Genomic DNA, 20,529 nt, shown 5'->3' with positions numbered 1-20,529 from the left:
GCCTTTTAATAACTCCCTTTCTTGACTTCAGTTAGCCAGAATTACTTTCTGTTGTTTGCAAGTAAAAGAGCCCAATGGATAGACAGAGTGATTAAAGAGAATGCTAAACTCATTTCCCTGCACAGCATATGCAGATCAGTTTGTAAAATTACAAGAGACCTTTCAGTGTAAACTGCCATCGTCCAGTGTTTTACTTAAATGACTAATGTAAGGGGAAAGATTCTAACCAGCAAATGTACTCTAGGCCCTTTTGAAAACATGGATTGACTCCTTAAAAAAAATTTTTTTTTAAGATTTTATTTATTTGACACACAGAGAGAGAAATCACAAGTAGGCAGAAAGGCAGGAAGAAAGGGGGAAGCAGGCTCTCCACTAAGCAGAGAGCCCGATGCAGGACTCGATCCCAGGACCCTGAGATCATGACCTGAGCTAAAGGCAGAGGCAAAACCCACTGAGCCACCCAAGCGCCCGACTCCTTAAAATTTTATGGCCAGGGGTGCCTGGGTGGCTCAGTGGGTTAAAGCCTCTGCTTTAGGCTCAGGTCATGATCCCAGGGTCCTGGGATGGAGCCCCGCATCGGGCTCTCTGCTCAGCGGGGAGCCTGCTTCCCGCCCTGCCCCCGTCTCTCTGCCTGCCTCTCAGCCTGCTTATGATCGCTGTCAAATAAATAAATAAAATCTTAAAAAAAAAATTATGGCCAAAAAAGGTGACACTTTAGACAGCAAAGGAATGGGTACTTTCAAAAAAAGAACACCCAAATTTTATTTTATTATGGCAAATTTAATTTTAGCAAAACTGAAAGTGTTTATTTACAATGCTGCATCACACACTGCATGTTGTTGTAAATAATCACAGCAAGACTGCCATGAGAGTTAATATGCAATCTGAGTACATTACACACTCTAAAAACAGAATGATCTTGAACTGTGCAAAGGAAAATCATCAGAAAAAGGAGCAAGCCACAGAGAGAGATACTTGAGTTTACCAGAAATTCTAGCCTGCTCCATCTAGAGAGATGCACACTTCTTAAAAACTAACAACAAGGAGAATGAGCTCATGGGAGCTGTATCTTGTGAATTCACAGCACAATCTGTACAAAAGAAAGCTCTTGAACACTTACCGACTCATTCTATGAGGCCAATATTACCCTGACACCAAAAGCCAGACAAAAATAAGACAACTACAGAATATAATGATCACAAACATAGATTTTTAAACCCTCAAAAAAAAAAAAAAAAAAAAGGGACTGGGAAACCTAAAACAGAACAGCAAACACCTAAAAAGGATTGTACACTATGATCAAATGTGATTTATCCCACGAATGCAAGTATGGTTTAACACCCAAAAATAAAATATACCATATTAAGAGCACAAAAACTAATAACCCTGATTCTTTCAATGAGCATAGAAGAAGCATCTGACAAAATCCAGCACCCTTTTATGATAAAAACACTAAAAAAAAAAAAAAAGCAATAAAAGAGATGTACTTAATGGTAAAAAACTGAATGCTTTCTCCAAAAGATCAGAAACATGACTAGGAAGCCACTTCTACACAACATTGTACTTGGTGAGTCTAGCCTGGGCACTTAGGCAAGAAGAAATAAAAGCATTTACATTGAACAGGACAAAGAAAAACTATCTCTACTTATAGAAAACATGACCTTGTACATCCTAAGGAATATCTTATAAATCCTAAGGAATCCACATACCCACACAAAAAAGCTACCAGAACTAATGAACAGTTTCAGCAAGGCAGGATACAAGAACAATATACAAACATTCCATCTTATTTCTATATTCTAACAATGAATAACCCCAAAGTATAATTAAGAAAATAACTCTATTCACAAATAAAAAAAATTAAAAGCAAGTTTACATTGTTGAAAGAAATGAAAGAAGACCTACATAAATGGAAAAACATCCATCCATGTTCATGGACTAGAAGGCTTAAATACAGTTAAGATGGCAATACTCCCCAAACTGATATATACTCACTGTAATCCCTATCAAAATCCATTTTTGGAGAAATTGGCAAACTGATCCTAGCTAATATTCATATGGAAAAGCTGGGAACCAGACAGAAGACAAGTCTTGAAAAAGACAGCTGGAGAACTCATACTTCCTGAAAATTACTACACAGCTACAGGGACTAATACAGTGGGGTGGTACTGGCATAAAGACAGACATGTAGATCAATAGAGAAGTAACTATATAAGCAGAAGGCAGGCTATGTGTACAGAGAATGGGAAAGGCTGGATGCCAATGCTTCCAGTGTAGGAGAATACTGGGTTGATGAATACTGAGTATACTAGCAGATCTATCCCATTCAACATTTATAGAGTCTATCCTGTGTAACAGATTATGTTAGGGATTTAGATATGAAAAACATGCAATGTCTCAAGTGGTTCACAGCCTCGAAAGGGACAATAGATGTATATAGACTAAGTAAAACACGATGTGATAGTATGAATAAAGTAGCACAGTAGTACAGAGAAAGGAATTATTAATTTTGCAATTAAAGAAAAGGAACTTTGAACATTATCACCAAGGACTTCTGAGTTGGCTCTTAAATACAATTAGGAATTTACAAATGTAAAAGAAACTAGGAGTGGGATCCAGTGGCCTGAGGAGACTTCTGTGGTTTATGAAGGGTTATTCAAAGCAAGGAAGTATTAAGAGCAGTGGAAATGGCATTTGAAGAAAGGGGATACGGAGATTAATAGAAAATTAGCAGGAAAATTAGGTTGAGGCTAAACTGTCAAGGGTTTAAAATGCCTTTAACATGCAGGCAATGGAAAGCCAGTAAAGGTACCAGAAAGTGGATCAGTTTCAGGCTTAGATAGATAGAAGGCAGGCGGTGTGGAGGTGGAGAGGAAGAGGCAGAGCTTAGTTTGGTGGAACAGAGAGAAATCCTGCTTATTGGGCCAGCTCTGGAGAATCACCAGAAAGTTTTTTGAGGAATTAACTTAGCAAAAGTGAAGTTCAGAAAATAAACCACAGATAGGATTCAGGAAGAAGACAATAAACCAGGACTAGAGAAAAAGAATGGCAGGAGTATCCAGCCAGGGGGTCTTCAAATAGAGAGAAGTCAAAGTAAAGGCTGATTTCAAGAGTGATCAATAATGTGAAGTAAACAAAAAAGAAACAATAATTAATAAAATATACAGACTAGTTAGAAAAAAGTCACTAACAATCTTAAAGAAGGTCACCTCACTAGTAAAAACAAAGCTTCTGGGGGTAATGTGGAAAAAAGGTGAAAAATGGGGGCAATTCATTCAAGGAAACTGAATAGAAGGCAGAAAGTAAGACCAGAGGGACATTAGTGTTAAGGAAGAATTTGTGGAAAGGAGAAGTATAGAGACAAGCTCCTTTAGGAAGCTGAAAGGAACTGGATCCAGAATGGAAATAGAAGGGCTCTTCAGAAAAAAGGATGGAGGGAACTGGCAGCCTACTTCCTAATTTTGCCTTGCTGGAAAAAAACTATTTCCCTTTCCCCAATCCCAACTTAAAGAAATAACAGAAAATCATAGCTCTCAATGCCGCCTGAATTACTTCTGTGCAACCGTGCTGGATCAGAACACAGATAACTGCTCAGAAGAAAGCACTAACTAGTTAATAGACAACCTGTTTTTTCTGGTTACTTCTAAGCAAATCAACAGTACAGGTCAAGTTAACCCAACAAAATAACAGTGTGCTATAAAAATGAGGCCCGTAACAAGATCCACAGTAATTACATGCTTACTAAAACAGTCTGCCAAACCACCCAGGGTTAAAGCAATTGTTAATGAATTTAGCCTTCTTATCTGGTAACTAGGTTTCTCTATGATGTATTTCTATATGTTTTAAACCTCCATACTTGATTTCTCAGCATAAAAGGAAAATGCCAGGGAATAAGAAACTGAAAAACAGCAGTATTTTTAAATCACCAGAAAGGAACTTATCAACTGCATAAACTAGATAATATTGATTTATAATATAATCATTTTAGCATCTACTTAAATTCAAGTCAGTTCCATCCAGAGCCCATTATATCCCTCCCCCATTTGCTAACATTTTCTCAAATTACTCTTCTGTTTTGTTACAGTGAGAACTAAAACAGGTTAAGAGTTTAAAGGAAAGACTAAAATGTGAATTTTTAAAAAACACTTTGTACATTAGTCATTAGGGAAATAGAAAATAAAAACACAATGAAAGAAATATTTGTACCCCTATGCTCTCAGCAGTGTTACTCACAAGAGTTAAAACTGCAAGCAACCCAAGTATCCATCAACAGGTGAATGAATAATCAAAATATAGTGCACACACACAACAGAGTATTATTCAGCCTTCACAAGGAAGGAAATCCTGACATATGTTAGAGTGATGAACCTTGAGGACATTAGAATAAGTGAAATAAGTTAATCACAAAAAGACAAATATAGCATGATCCCACTTACTTGAAGTTCTTAAGAGTAGTCAAAATCAGGGAGCCTGGGTGGCTCAGTGGCTTAAAGCCTCTGTCTCTGGCTAAGGTCATGATTCCAGGGTCCTGGGATCGAGCCCCGCATCGGGCTCTCTGCTCGGCAAGGAGCCGAGCCCTCTCTCTCTGCCTGTCTCTCTGCCTACTTGTGCTCTCTCTCTCTCTGTCAAATAAATAAAATCTTAAAAAAAAAAAAAATTGTAGTCAAAATCATAGAGAAGAAAGTAGAATGGTGGTTGCCAAGACTTGTGGGAGAGAAGGATGGGGAATTATTGTTTAGTGGGTATAAGGTTTTAGTTTTACAAAATGATAAAGAGTTCTGGAGATGGATGGTAGTGACGTTTGTACAACATTATGAATGTACTTAATACCACTGAATTGCACATCTAAAAATAATTAAGATTGTAAATTCCATGTATTTTTTACCACAGTAAAAATACTGGGGAAAAAATAAAACCACTTCACACCTACTATGTTGGCTATAATGCAAATGACAATACATATCAAGTGCTGGTGAAGATGTCAAACATCCTCATACACTGCTGCTGGAAACAGCCACTTAGGCAGTTTCTTCTCTAAAATCTTTTTTTTTTTTTTAAAGGTTTTATTTATTTATTTGACAGACAGAGATCACAAGTAGGCAGAGAGGCAGGCAGAGAAAGAAGGGGGAAGCAGGCTCCCCGCGGAGCAAAGAGCCCGACTCGGGGCTCGATCCCAGAACTCTGGGATCATGACCTGAGCCGAAGGCAGAGGCTTTAACCCACTGAGCCACCCAGGTGCCCCCTTCTATAAAATCTTATCTTATGATCCAGCAATTACAATCCTAGAGATTTACCCAGGAGAAATAAAAAATGTGTCTGCACAAAGACATGTACATAAATGTTCACAGCAGTATAATGCATTAAAAAAACCAGAAACAATTCAAATGTCAACCAACTGGTGGATGGATACAAAAAATGTGGTATATCTGTACAAAGGAATATTACTCAGCAAAGAAAGAAACTACTGACAAATGCTACATTATGAAAGAACCCTGCAATAAGAAATATATATATTGGGTTTGTCCTCAGATTTTGAGACAGGGCTCCCAAAACCTTTGTAAATAAGGGTGCTAGGAGCATCTTCTATTCTAATATGAAGTCTTTGACCTTGATTTCTGGCACAAAGCTCCTAAAACTCTTGTAGTTTCCTAAATGATAAGAGCACTAGGGACAGCTTTTATTCTAATATTTGGTCTTTGACCCTGGTTCTGGACACATGGTTCCTAAATCCCTTGGAATTTTCTGGATGACAGGAGTGTCTTTTGTTCTATTGACGTGACTCTAGGTAGGCTCCAGGATGGCTTCTGGAGTGGGGGCTAGCCACGGGGAAGACCAAGGCATGATTAGAAGCTTGAAAATTTTACCCCACCCTCCATTCTCTAGAGAGGAGAGAACAGCTAGAAGTGGAGTAATCGAGTATGCCTATGTGAGGCCTCCCTTAAAAAATCCCAAAACTACAGGGTTGGGAGAGCTTCCAGTTTGGTGAATACATCACTATACCACCAGAGTGACACACCCCAACTCCACAGGGACAGAAGTTCCTGAGCTTGGGTCTCTTCCAGACCTCACCCTATGTATCATCACTTCATCTGGCTGTTCACCTGTACACTTTATCATATCCTTTATTACATAGTAAATTGGTAAATGTAGTATTTCCCCCAAGTTCTGTGAGCTGATCTAGCATATAATCGACTCCCAGCAGAGGAGGTTCTGGGAACTTCTGATGGGTAGCCACATCGGACAGAAACTGTGGAGACCTACTACTTGCAACTGGCACCTGAAGTGGGGGAGAGCAGTTTTGTAGGACTGAGCCTACTTAACCTGTGCGATCTAACATGCAGCCGGTGTCACAGAGAGTTGCTTAGTGTGGGGAAATCTCACAGTCCTGGCATCAGAAATGCCGGCAGTGTAGAAGTGTTGAGAATGAAGGAGACACAGAAGAGGAGAACTCAGGGCGCCTGGGTGGCTCAGAGGGTTAAGCCGCTGCCTTCAGCTCAGGTCATGATCCCAGGGTCCTGGGATCGAGTCCCGCATCGGGCTCTCTGCTCAGCAGGGAGCCTGCTTCCCTTCCTCTCTCTCTGCCTGCCTCTCTGCCTACTTGTGATCTCTGTCTGTCAAATAAATAAATAAAATCTTAAAAAAAAAAAAAAAGAAGAAGAGGAGAACTCAGCTTCTCCTAATCAAATCTCAAAAAAACACCCCAAGAGAAAGAAGCCAAAGTTAAAGACTACAAAATGTATATTTCAATTTAAATTAAATATCCAGAAAAGGCAGATTTACAGAGACAAAAAGCAAGTCACTGTTTGCCTAGACCTGGGGACAAGAGTGAGAGGTATGAATGAGGGATCTCTTGAGGGTGATAAAAATGTTTTCAAACAGGCTTGAGGGGATGGCTGCACAACTTAAAAATACATGAAAACCTCATACACTCACACAATGGGTGAATTTTATGGAATGTAAACTGTACTTCAATAAAGTTATGTTTAAAAAAGGACTTTTTATTTTCTAGCCATTTTGTGCTTCATTATAAAGTTGTAATTATACCATGCTATAATTTCATGTACAGCTTTTTTATTAACTAGAAAATATGATCATGAGATAGTGATATTATGAATCTTCAATAACTATCATTTTAAATACCTACATAATTTCACTAAACAGGTTATCATCGGGCATTTTAAATGATCCTCTATCATTATTTATGTATTTTCAAACTTTCCATTAGTATAAATAATACTGCCAAAATCTTTTCACATATCAAATTCTCTCCACTTTCAGGATAACTTCCTTAGGTATATTACAAGTTACAAATAATCTCAGACTTGACACTTACTACCAAATTATTTTACTAACAAATTTTATCAATTATACCTCCACACCAGCAACATGTGATAAATATGTTTTTGGCTAGCTCTGCTAATATTGGAGGCAACTGATAATACCTATTTTAATATAGACTTCTTTGGTGAGTCACTAATGTGAACATTTATTACGTTTTTGTACTTAAGTTATTATTTTCTCTTTTGTTTCTATTTTTTAAATATTTTCTCTAGTCATCTTCTTTTCCTTACATATGTACTAGAGTTTGTAATATTCTGATCAACAAATACTAATGCTTTCTATATTGTTTTTGTTGCAAATATTTTTCCCAATCTGTTTTTAATTTATAGTTTATTTATTCTTATTCAAATATATCTTTGTATAATTTGTTCCTAAAATTTCTTTAAACAGTACTTCTAATCCTAGGAATCTGATATACATTTGTTTCTATTTTATTTCAGTGTTTATCTGGCTTGATTTTATAAGTAACTATTAAATATCACCTTCTGGAATTTCTTCCGATGTCATATAAAGCTCTAAACTTTTTTCCTCTAACTGCTAACAAATGATCTCACCACTCGTGGGACATCATAGAATAATCAATCTGCCTCTTCTCTACTGCAAACCCTTGTTTATCACAATGCTCATATTACAGACTGTATCTCTGACCTACTGACCTACCTAATCTTACCTGAGACACATATTACACAACTTGTACCAACCATGTGTTTTAACAGCTAACGCAGTTCATGTCCTCTCTCCCTCACCATCTTTCTTCCTTCCAATAACTAGCTTTTCTGCTATCCTTGCCTGTTTATTCCCCTTAAGAAACTTCAGGATATTCCATCAATTTTACCAAAAGAGTTCCATCTAGAATTTAATGAATAACACTAAAGATATATATTAATATGGAAAACTGGAGGAGTTCACAAGAAAAAATGTTATTGTTTGATCTAAAAGATTTCTGGAAACGTCACTAATCCAGTATATAGCATCTTCCCATGTCAAATAACTCTTCCTACATTAAGTCCTAAGAAAGGAAAGCAGTATGTGCACAGTATTATACAAATACTTGTAGAGTTATTACTGCAATTATAAAAAGCTGAAATAACCCTTCAAATCTAATTTAGTGCTTCCTGGATGGTATTTTGTTAGCATTTACTCACATACTATTTTATGCAATATGTAAATAAACATACTTCACTAAACCAGAAAAAGATATATACCACATAAAATATACCACATCATTATTCATTCATTTGACAAGTATTTACTGACTATTATGTGCTATGCATTCTTATATGAACTTGGAATACACAGGTATCTCAAAAAGCATAAGGAGCTTTTAGTAGGATTATGCTACATTCTTAGAACTTAACCTCTTTATCAAAATATACCTCAAAAACCAACTTCATATTTCGACTTTCATCCCATTTGTTCAGCTAATCCCTAGCAATGCTTCCTCCTGGAAAGCATGAGTAATGCTAACTGAGCATACGAGAATTTCATCTCTAAAAAGTTCTCAAGCACTGTATCCTTGGAGTTCCCATCACCCTCTTAATCACACTCACTTGCTGTAGGCTTCACATTCCAGAGCCTATCACCACAACTTCCTTCATAGAAAGCACTCTAAATGACCAAATATATTATCAGAAAGAGATGTGGTGTTTATTTTAAAAATCAAAAGGGCTCAAGCTCAGAAAACTCTTCTTTTAAAGTCTGGTCTCACGGTCCCAAAATGACCTTTGTTGGGGGGGAAAAAGACCTCTGAAATTTTGAGGAATCACTGGAACTTTTATCTTTTGTCAAATTCAAGACAGCTACGTTTTAAAATTAAGCACCATTTTTTGTACTTTACCAACATCTTTTGTGATCATTAGTAACATTCCCAAAGGGAAAGCATCTGAAAGTACTAGAAAACCCAGGTCTAAAATATAGTAGCAAAAACAAAGTAGCTTTCATACAACTAATAATGTACTTATGGTTAAAATATTCTATTAGAGAGCATTAAGAAACTGCCTTAAACAGACACCTGCAGATGTTTCAAACTTTGTACAGATCTGGCAAATGCCCAAGAGACAAAAAATGCTCTCATTTTGAGATGTGATTAGCCAGCATTGAAAAAAAAAAAAAAAAGAAAGCACATTAGGTCCAGAAATGCCATTAAATTATTTCAGACATTAGCCTTCTACCCAGTTCACAGCTACAGCATCGTAAATCTGCTTTATCTTGTAAAACAGATAATCTATGTCCTATACATGTATCTTCAAAACATTTTTAAAGTGTTTTTTTTCCATCACTATCCTTAGTCGTGTAAATATATTCAATCACCTGAAATGAGCTAAGTGCTAACAGAACTTTCCAGTTATCACTGGGCTAGTCACAAACTCTCACTTTCTTGGACTCATTTTAAAACAGAAAACTAGGGGCACCTGGGTGGCTCAGTGGGTTAAGCCTCTGTCTTCGGCTCAGGTCATGATCTCAGGGTCCTGGGATCGAGTCCCGCATCGGGCTCTCTGCTCAGCAGGGAGCCTAGTTCTTCCTCTCTCTCTCTCTGCCTGCTTGTGATCTCTCTCTCTGTGTCAAATAAATAAAATCTTAAAAAAAAAAAAAAAAAAACAGAAAACTAGTTTCTAGCCATATTTACAAAGGATTTGTGACTATTACAAAAATATCACTACCCACACTCCTAAAACAAAAGGCTGCTCATTTGATGGATGAATTACTCCATTTTAAGATTCTAAGGAAGACTACATGATATTCTCTAAAACATGCTTCGCTGCGACAAAATCTACATTGTATTCCAAAGAAAGACCTATTCTGACATCAATTCACTAAAACCCAAGGGAACTGACGGATGTATTTTAACGTGGGCCATGAACATAAACTGTGATATTTTGGACTTCCTTTTCCCACACACTCTCTAAATGAGAAAATTTGAAAGTAGTGAATGAATATTTATTTTGTTCTAAACTTTCCCACTATAATGAGACAGAGGCATTCAAGTCAAGCCTGAGGAATCACACTAAATTTTAACCTACATTTATATGCTTTAGCTGGGTAGAAGGCCGAAGTCAAAATGCCAAAGGCCCCTTCTTTAATTATGGACTTAGCACATGTCATTTTTATCTGGCTGCTTCTGCTTTTATCTGTTTTATGTGGCTGTTTCTGTCTCTGGGAGCCCAGGACGAATAACTGAACCACTGCCTCAGAGGGTGTCCAGCCACTTGGAGCCAGAGTTGGTAAACTAAACTTTAAGATTCTTACCACCATGTTCTAAGGGTTTTGAAAAAGACAGACATTCTCTAGCTCACCAAATTCTACCTCTCCCAGACACTGTCCTTCAGTGATGACGTGGAGAATGCTGGCAATTCCCAACGAAGTCCTGCCTGGTTGTTTATCACACTGGAATATGACTGGTTTACTTCCCAGTAACTTCAAGTTCAACCCCACAATCACTAAGGATGGAAGCACACCGGTTGTGTGGGAAGTCAGAGTCTAACTGCCATGTGTAATTCAGAGAGTGAGGAAAAAACCCTTACTCAAAATGTGTGTGTATATATATATTTTAAAGATCTTATTTATTTATTTATTTATTTGAGAGAAAGAGAATGTGCATGAGGTTGTAGGGGAAGGCCAGAGGGGGAGGAAGAGGTAAAGAATCCCAAGCAGACTTCCTGCTGACCACAGAGCCCCAGGCAGGGCTCCATCTCAGGACCCCGAGATAATCATGTGACCCGAAACCAAGAGTTGATCACTTAACACATGCAACCTCAAAATGTATATTAAATTTAACTTCAAACACAATTCTACCTGAAGTTCACCATCCTTATCATGTAATGAAATCAGAACTCTAAATCAGTCCTTTAATCTCCTCAATTACACATTAGTCATAATTACAGCCAGAGAAGGCATCTACTGAAAAGAAGAACGTTTTGGGGCACCTGGGTGGCTCAGGTGGCTAAGCAACTGACTCCAGATTTTGGCTCAGGTTATGATCTCAGGGGCGTGAGACTGAGCCTGTTCAGGGCTCCATGCTTGGCAGGAAATGTTGCTTTCCATTAAAAAAAAAAGAAAGTGGACATAATTAGCATTCAAATGATAGGCTCGTCCTTTTAAAAAGTCTCCATAAGCAACTGATTTTGCTCTTTACAGATTTTTTTTTTTTTGTATCTCTCAATGGACATTTTAAACTCTACATGATATTCAACATGGAACTATTTTTACCCCTGCTTTAAAAAAGGGTCATCCAATTAGAGGCAAGTTTGCTAAGTAATTAACAGCTAGGCTTTGCTAGTTCAGCTATAAATGACACAAACATTAACTACATCCTCCAGTGGTATGGCAAATGGCCAATGAACAGGGATTACTAGGTGTGAGCAAGAAGTTATCCACACCCCAATGGGTTTCCAGATGCCACCTTAACCAGAGGGGCTCACACTATAAGAGTAGAGAGGCAGCCTGAGAATGAGGTAAAAACACTTGCCCAAGAGTTTGTGGATCTAACTAGATCCACTGGATCTAATTCAAGTGCTTGAAGAAACAAAAGTGTTATATAGGTACCATGGACAACGTACTTTTCTGAGCACAGATCTCATGCCCAGTACAGTACAAAAGTGATGTATGGTAAGGTCACACACACGCTGAGTAAGGGACTGGACTTTATTATACAATAACATTTGCAACCTGTCAAGCTGTGCCAGTGGGTTATCAAATTAGTCAATAGGGAGAAAGCTTCTCTTTTTAAAAGCACTGCAGCCTGGACATGAAATGTCTAAAACAGTATCACCACTTTGCAACCTCTTAATGAATTAATGATTTAGACAAAGTATGGCCTGCTGCCTACTTTTTGCATGATCTGTGAGCTAAAAGAGTTCTTACATTTCCACACATTAAGGAATTCATTTCTCCATTTTTGTCAGCAAAAAATATGCAGAGTACCTAATGTTCTAGGCACTGTTCTAAATGTTTTACACATGGTAACTTGTTTAACGATGACACAGGAGATGAGTACTATTACCTTCATTTTACACATGAGGCAGAGAGAAGTCAGGCAATTACCAACAGGTAAGAAACTGGGATATGAACACAGTTTAGATCCAGAATCCATGCTCTTACTCTCCATGTGTGCCATTTCCCATTTGTAATGTTTAATTGGTACAGATCAATGAAAACATATGGCTCTCTTCATTTCAGTAAGGTGGAAGGTATGCTAATGTCAATGGGCCAGGCATCCCAGGTAGAAAAACCATTATTCTTTAAGTCAGTTACTGGATCCAAGCTCCAATTCCTATGTCAGCCTTGTACTCTGAATACATATTTTAAATTTCTAAACCTCCAATATTTAGTGTGAAAATAAGAATGTTCTTATTTCTCTACCTCATTCATTTACTTACTGGGCACCTAATGTCAGGCACTGTTGCTGGATCTTGGAATACAAAGGTGAACGGAGAAAAATCATTTCCCTGAACGAAATCAGAGTCTAAAGTGGAGATACAGGAAAACAGCTCCTTACGTGCTATGTGACAGGTTTTATACTATAGGCGTTACCATACGTCAAGAATAATAAACACAGTGAAGAGAAAGAAATGTGTAACATTTCTCTGGGTAAGGAAGAGGGAAATGTATTATCAGGGATAACATCATGGAAAAGATGATTTTTGAAATGAATCGTGAAAGATTAGGAATGCCTCCAAGGACACAAAATATTGGGGAAACAGGGTATGTAAAAACATGAAGAAACAAAAGAAAAAGGTAAGTCCTAAATTCAAACGGTTCTGAAAGTGCAGAACACACATCTGCAGGGAAGTTGGGGGTAGGGGTGGATGAATCCTAAATGGAGCTAGAAAGGTAAGGTTGGGGAACAAGACTAAATATTTAATCAATTCCAAAGCACCACAAAACTAGGTATTCTTTACTAAGCACCCAAGTCATGATTGACAGTATGACGTCTCCTCCGTTGATGCAATTACACAATGTACAGCTCTAGACAATGTGGAAGCCTTTCAAACACATCAGAAGCAATGAAAAGATTATTCTTGAGCTCTGTTGCAGAATCACCTGAGATGGAATTATACCTTTCCATGCAAAATGTCAAATTTTAAACACTCTAGTTCTCAATTAGATGTTCTGCATCTGGAGAAGCTAGCCTGTGTTTATGACAGAAATAGAGAAATCTGAGACCTAAAGTGTTCTTTAAGGAAGACCTTTCAACCATTCCCATTTGAAGACATAAGGGTCCAAAACAGGGAGTCTGGATTACCCAGATAACCACTTCAATTTCCCATATCTCTCTGCTTTTGGTAAGTGATGCAGGAAATGAACAGCACAATAATTTAATTCAGGTGTCCTCAAAACATATTTATTTTCCATACTGTAATTGACTCTCCATTTTACTCTTATGGAATTTCAGTGAAAATTAAGAATAGGCATTGTCTGGGAAATGATAGCAGTATAATAAGTCTATATATATTTCAGCGGGGAACAAGTGGAAAAATGATAACTGTTGCCCATTTAGGCAAAGATTCATTTTTAAAAAATTAAATGTTTTGGGATGCCTGGGTGGCTCAGTCAGTTAAGCATCTGACTTTGGCTCAGGTCATGACCCCAGAGTCCTGGGATCGAGCCCCACACTGGGTTCCCTACTTAGCGGGGAGCCTGATTCTTCCTCTCCTGCTCCCCTCCTTGTGCTCTGTCTCTCTCTCTCTGTCAAATAAATAAATAAAATCTTTTAAAAAAAATTAAATGTTTTAAGATCATTGTAGATTCACATGCAGTTCTAAGAAATAATATCTTATGTACACTTTACCCAATTTCTTCAAATGGTAACATCTTACAAAAATGTAGCACACTAAGATCACAACCATGATACTGATATTAGTACAGTGAAGATACAGAACATTCTATCACCACAAGGATCCCCCATGTTGCCCTTTCATACCCATACCCTACTTCTGTCCAACCTCTGTTCCCATCTCCATCCCCTCTTAACCCCGGGCCACCACTAATGTTTTCCATCCCTATAATTTTGTCATTTAGAAAATGTTATATAAATTGAACCACACAGTATGTGCCTCTATTGTGACTGGCTTTTTATTTCATTCAGTTTAATGCCCTCAAGGATCTCAAAATCCATCCAAACTTGCACAAAAATCAATAGCCTACTCCTTTTTATTGCTGAATAGTATTTCATGAGACAGAGGAACTAAACTTCATTTAAGCATTTACCTGCTGAAGGACATCTGAGCTGTTTCTAGTATTTGGGCACTAAGAATAGAGTTGTTTCCTGGATGTTAAACCAATCTTGCATACCTGGGATAAACCCCATTTGGTCATGATGTGTAATTTTTTTTTTTAAGATTTTATTTATTTATTTGACAGAGGGACACAGTGAGAGAGGGAACACAAGCAGGGAGAGTAGGAGAGGGAGAAGCAGGCCCCCTGCTGAGCAGGGAGCCCAATGCGGGTCTCAACCCCAGGACCCTGGGATCATGACCTGAGTCAAAGGCAGACGCCTAACGACTGAGCCACCCAGGCACCCTGGTCATGATGTGTAATTTTTTTTATACTTTTTTGGATTGAATTTGCTAATATTTTGTTGAGAATTTTTACATCTATGTTCGTAAAAGATACTGGTCTGAAGTTTCCTTGTAATGTCTTTGTTTGACTTTGGTGTTAGGATAATGCTAGCTTCACAGAAAGTGTTGGGAGGAATTCGTTCTAGTTTTATCCTCTGAAAGACTGTAGAAAAATGGTATAAATCTTCCTAAACTATTTGGTAGAATTCGCCAGAGAGCCCATAGGGGCCTGGAGTTGTTGTGGAAAATTACTATTTATTAAGTTGTTGTTTTTTTTATTTGACAGACAGAGATCACAAGTAGGCAGAGAGGCAGGCAGAGAGAGAGGAAGGGAAGCAGGCTCCCCGCTGAGCAGAGAGCCCAATGTGGGGCTCCATCCCAGGACCCTGGGATCATGACCTCAGCCAAAGGCAGAGGCTTTAACCCACTGAGCCACCCAGGCGCCTTAGAAGTTTATCATTTATTGATTCAATTTCTTTCAATAGATAGAGGCCTATTCACATCACCCATTTTCTTGTGTGATTTTTAGCCGATTGTGTCTTTCAAGGAATTGGTCCACTTCTAGTAAAATATCAAATGTGTAGGCATTGAGTTGTTCATCCTATTCCTTTATTATCCTTTTCATTTCCACGGGATCTGTAGTGATATCTCTTCTTTCATTTCTGCTATTAGTAATTTGTGTGTGTGTGTGTATGTTTTTTTTTTTTTCTTAGCCTGGATATAGCCTTATCACTTTGTTGAACTTTTCCAAGACTCAGCTTTTGGTTTTATTGATTTTCTCTACTCGTTTCCCATTTTCAATTTCACTGATTTCTGCTCTAGTTATTTTTCTTTTTAAAGATTTATTTATTTTAGAGAGAGAGAGAATAAGATTGAGCAGGGGGAAGGGGAGAGGGGGAGAGAGAATCCACAAGCGGACTCCCTGCTGAGCTTGGAGCCCAATGAAGGGCTCCATCCCACCACCCTGAGATCATGACCCTGGGCTGAAACCAAGAGTTGGGTATTTCTTACAAAGGCAAAATGTATTTTTTTCCTCTAGCTACTTTCAGGGTTTTTTTTTTTTTTTAATGTCTTTAGTTTTCAGAAGTTTAATCATGATGTGTCTTGGCCGGAATTTCTTTGGGTTTATCCTATTTGTGGTTTATGCAGCTTCTTGAGTTGGTACATTTAGGTTTCAAGCCAATTTGGGGAACTTTTCAGCCATTATTTCCTCTAGTATTTTTCTACCCTTATTCTCTTTCCTTTTCCTTTCAGGATTCAAATGACACAAATATCTGCTCTTTTGTTATAGTTCCACAAGTCCCCGAGGCTTTGTTCCCTACCCTCCTCCCCCGACCCTCCCCACCAGTCTATTTTCTCTCTGTTGTTCACACTGGGTAATTTCTAGTATTTTAATCTTCCAGTTCACTGATTCTTTCCTCAGTCCCTTTCAGTTGAACCCATCCACTGTTGAGCCCTCTACTGTTGAGCCCTCCACTGAACTTTTTATTTTCATTATATTTTTCAGAAGTAGAATTTCCATTTGATGCTTCTTTGTATCTTATCTTCTTTTTCTTTGCTGAGGCTTTCTACCTCTTCATTTGTTTTAAGCATCTTCAAAATTGTTTAAGAAAACATTTTTGACTGCTTTAAAATCTTTGTCAGATAGTTTTATCATCTCTGTCATCATGGTGCTGAGATCTATTTATTGTCTTTTTCCCTTCACTATAAGATTTTCCTGGCTCTTGACATGAAAAATAATTTCCTAACAAAACATGAATATTTTTATTGTGTTATGAGACAAGCTTTCTCTGAAATCTCTCTAGCAAGGGAGTTCCCTCATTACTGCCAGACAGAAGTAGAAATATGGGTTCCTCATCTGGCCTCTGGTGACACACAAGACAGGGACTCTTCATTAATGATGGGCAAGGATAAGAGTTTTAGCTCCTTATATTGTCTGCACTGACACTGATAATGGAGGCAGGATGGGGGGGCGAGGGGAGGGTAATTACCAGGTGGTGAGGATGAAAGTCCTGATTCCCTAGCTGGCCCCTTGCTGACCCTACCAAGACAGGGGTGCTGGGAGTGTCAGGTTTCAGCCTGGTGACGATGCAAGTCTAGGCTCCCCACTTGGACTTTGCTGACATGAGTAGGGATGTGACCACAGTTTTTCATCGGTGTTTGGTTGGAGTAGAGCATATACTATCTAAATGTTTTGTCTTTTTAGACTTTCTCTCTCCTGGTCCTCGGCTAGAGAGAGCAGTCCTTTGTTGTGGCTTTTTGGTCTGCATCTGTTGGCATTTCCAGACTGCCAGATTCTTCAGCTCTAAGATTGGAATATATAAGGTAAAAAGAAAACCCAGAGAACTCAACATGCTGCTGGGACCGGATGAAAAACAGAGACTAACAGATTTATCAATCTGTCAAACATGTAAACCTTACTTAGATCCCAATTCAGAAAAACTATAAAATAAAATAGATGCTTGAGATAAATGGAAAGTTGAATACTAACTGGGTAGTTGATATCAAGGAACTGTTAGTAATCTTTTTCAGATGTGATAATGATATCATTGTATTTAGAAATATTTTCTAAGGGGCCTTTATTTTTTAAGGGTATATTTTAAAATCTTTATGATATGACGTAGAAAAGAGAGGAATGAAAAAAGAGAGGAATCAAAGATTTACCATCAATCAATAATTTTTGAAGCAAGTGGTAGCACATGGGCATATATTAATCTATTTTTTATGTATGTCTGAAATTCTCCATAATAAAACATTTTAAAGTACAGATTTCATGACATTTTCCCCCCAAGAAGTATGGAATTTAGGATGAATAATCTGCAGTTAGTATGAACCCCATGTAGTCAATGGTCTGCCGCCCATGTTCTGAGACTACTGTTATAATGGATTCATGAATCTCCCCTACAACATTCCAAACAAACCAGCCTCTGGTTGAACACTGCCATGAATGTTACATCTCTACCTCCTGGGAGAGCTCAACAAACATTTGACTGATCCTCACATCTTAAGTAAGTAACAATAAATCTACAATAACTGGTGACAAATGATTGCTTCCTCCTTTAAATTTCTAGAAGATCTTTTAAAACTCCTCCGATGGTACTTGCACACAAGCAGCTGCAATACAAGACAGACAAAGTGTGATCTCTCCCTATATTACAGTGATGTGCCTCAGAGCCCACAGCACAGTATACACAGTGAAAGCACACTGAATCGGAACTGTGTCCTCAAATTTGTAAAAACTATTTTAGTACCTGCAAACATAGCCAAGAGTTCAAAATTAAAATAGCAGACATTTGTGTGTTGCACACAATACCTACACACTAAATTTAAGTAAAGAGTTTAATCTTAACCAGTATGTTTTCTAGGAGGCCAAGAAAGAAAAGACTAAGAAGAGGTAGAAGAAGCCAGGGAAGCCATCTTCAGGACAGAAGAATTTAAGCTGGGCCTTGAGCACAAGATTTGGAACCCTCTACCCCACAAAAAAGGAAAAACCAAGTTCAGAAAGAAGTACTGTGGTATGTCTGGCAATAAAATGATGTAAAGAAAGACTAGTGGGGAATAAGACTGGATAGGATGGTTGCCATGCTAAGGTAAGAGAAAGCCTTCATTCAAATCCTGCCAAAGAACTGGAGAGAGCTTTGACTGACTGAACAGGGAAGTGAATGGAGGAGACAAAGGCCTCTGGAGGGCATGACAATGTGAATGCCAGTGCTGTCACATATGTGCAACCTGGTGAGTTTTTCACCTCTTGAACTTAGTACCCTCGTCTGTAAAATGGGCATTAAACACTCTACTTAGTGGTGTGGCTGTGAAGGTAAGATTTGTTACAGAGATGTTCAACACCTTTAAAATATCTTTTGTCAAAGTAGGTAATTAATTAAATGTGGTTATCACTAAGAGAGCTTTCAAATGAAGGGCTTGGCAGTGAAATGAAATCATCTAAGCAGGAATGACTAAATATCATTTGAAGTTCTTCCCAATGTTCTGTGGGTGCTGGGTCTCTGCCACTAGTATAGATTACACTGTAGAGTTAAGTTAACTCTACAGTTAAACACTGGAGAGTTAAGTTAAACCAAATGTGAACGTTATCTTGTCTTACGCAAAGTTTGGTGACTTTATTCAAATGATGTCACAGGCACTAAGCCAAACCAGCTCTGAACTTTTCAATTCACTAACAAATGAAGGAATAAAAGGAGAAATAAAGTTCATTTAAGTCTAGTTTGTTTTTGGGGCACCTGGGTGGCTCAGTGGGTTAAGCCGCTGCCTTCGGCTTAGGTCATGATCTCAGGGTCCTGGGATCGAGCCCCGCGTCGGGCTCTCTGCTCAGCGGGGAGCCTGCTTCCTCCTCTCTCTCTGCCTGCCTCTCTGCCTGCTTGTGATCTCTGTCTGTCAAATAAATAAATAAATAAATAAAATCTTAAAAAAAAAAAAGTCTAGTTTGTTTTTCTTTGGACATTTAATGAGTTTTGATTAAGATATTCCTTTACTTTCAGAGATTACAATTTGGCTGAAAAGACTAGATACATATATACCAACAATATACTAGATACATATATACCAACAACTATAACACAAAACAGAAGTTGGTAACTACCAAAAAAGAAGTAAAAATGCTTTGGGACAGCAGATACAAGCTCTGAATCTCTAACTCCCTAACCATACAACAAGGGCTCAATAAATGTTACAGAAATTCATCATTTCATGGGAGAAGTGACAATTCTGCCCCAAGTGCCAAGAAGACACAGGAAAAGATGATTTTCTGGTCCAAAAGAACAGCATGAGCAAAGACACAGAGATGCTATTTTCAGAAAATGGCGAGTAGGTGAGACTTAAGTGAAGACTAAGCCAACAGTGTGTGACAAAGCTATCAAGACAGGCTGGGGCCAGACCAAAAAGAGCCTTAAACTGCAGGCTCTAGAGTTTGGACTTTATGTGATAGGCAATAAGAAGTCTTCTCAATATTTCAAAAGGTAGAGTAATATGACAAAAGTGTTGCTTTAGGAAAATCGGGAGCCAATATGAATGATAGAATAGTTAAACTTTAACATACTGTAGAGATGGGACCTTGTCTTATTTGCCTTTTTGGTCTCTATGGTTGCACCTGCACTGTGCCTTGCATATTAAAAAAATCTGTGGAATTTACTGCATTGAGAAGGAGGAACAACAAGCTATGGCAGAAGCAGCAATTGCCCACCCTCTCTTCCAGACTGTATTAGGAAAGCAGATTCCATATGGGATAGCAATGTGCCCAGCTTTAAAATAAAAAACAAACACAAAAACAAAACCAACAACTACAACATTTGCCAATGAGAAATATTTACAACCTGTTTAAGCAGTTGGTGTATTTGTCACTTAACTGATGCATGAGTAAAGAAGTCTGTAATAGGAAAGAATCTCTCAGACTGTAGTATGTGGGGGCAATGCACATGGGTGGGCGAGAAGACCCAAGTCTCTGGGAATGCAGAAATACAATCACCATCACATATGCCTATGAATCCCATGTCTCCAACAATATATTTCACAAAAGGAATCCACTTGAAAGAGAGTGACACTCAGGACCTTTGCAATAGAACAATCCTAAGGCAACATTTAATAATTCATTCAGACATTTCCAGAACCACTAGGTTAATGG

General features: G+C 38.1%; 1 protein-coding gene across 3 annotated transcripts in view; it reads right to left on the bottom strand.

Annotated features, from left to right (window-relative positions):
• The window catches only part of LIMS1 (LIM zinc finger domain containing 1), a 145,230-nt gene that overhangs the window by 118,067 nt on the left and 6,634 nt on the right, over positions 1 to 20,529 (bottom strand). The window contains exon 1 of one of the 3 annotated variants that reach the window (XM_047745299.1): positions 4,437 to 4,540. The exons of the other annotated variants lie outside the window; for them this stretch is intronic. Within the exon in view, the coding sequence (XP_047601255.1) occupies positions 4,437 to 4,516 (80 nt within the window). The 5' untranslated portion in view covers positions 4,517 to 4,540. Of the gene's footprint in view, positions 1 to 4,436; positions 4,541 to 20,529 lie in introns of those variants that run through there. 3 annotated transcript variants of the gene reach the window in all.

The sequence above is a fragment of the Lutra lutra genome, chromosome 9, assembly GCF_902655055.1.
Source record: "Lutra lutra chromosome 9, mLutLut1.2, whole genome shotgun sequence".
NCBI lineage: Eukaryota > Metazoa > Chordata > Mammalia > Carnivora > Mustelidae > Lutra > Lutra lutra.
The sequence above is the reverse complement of the archived record's forward strand: the minus strand, read 5'-3'. Positions and strand labels throughout refer to the sequence as shown.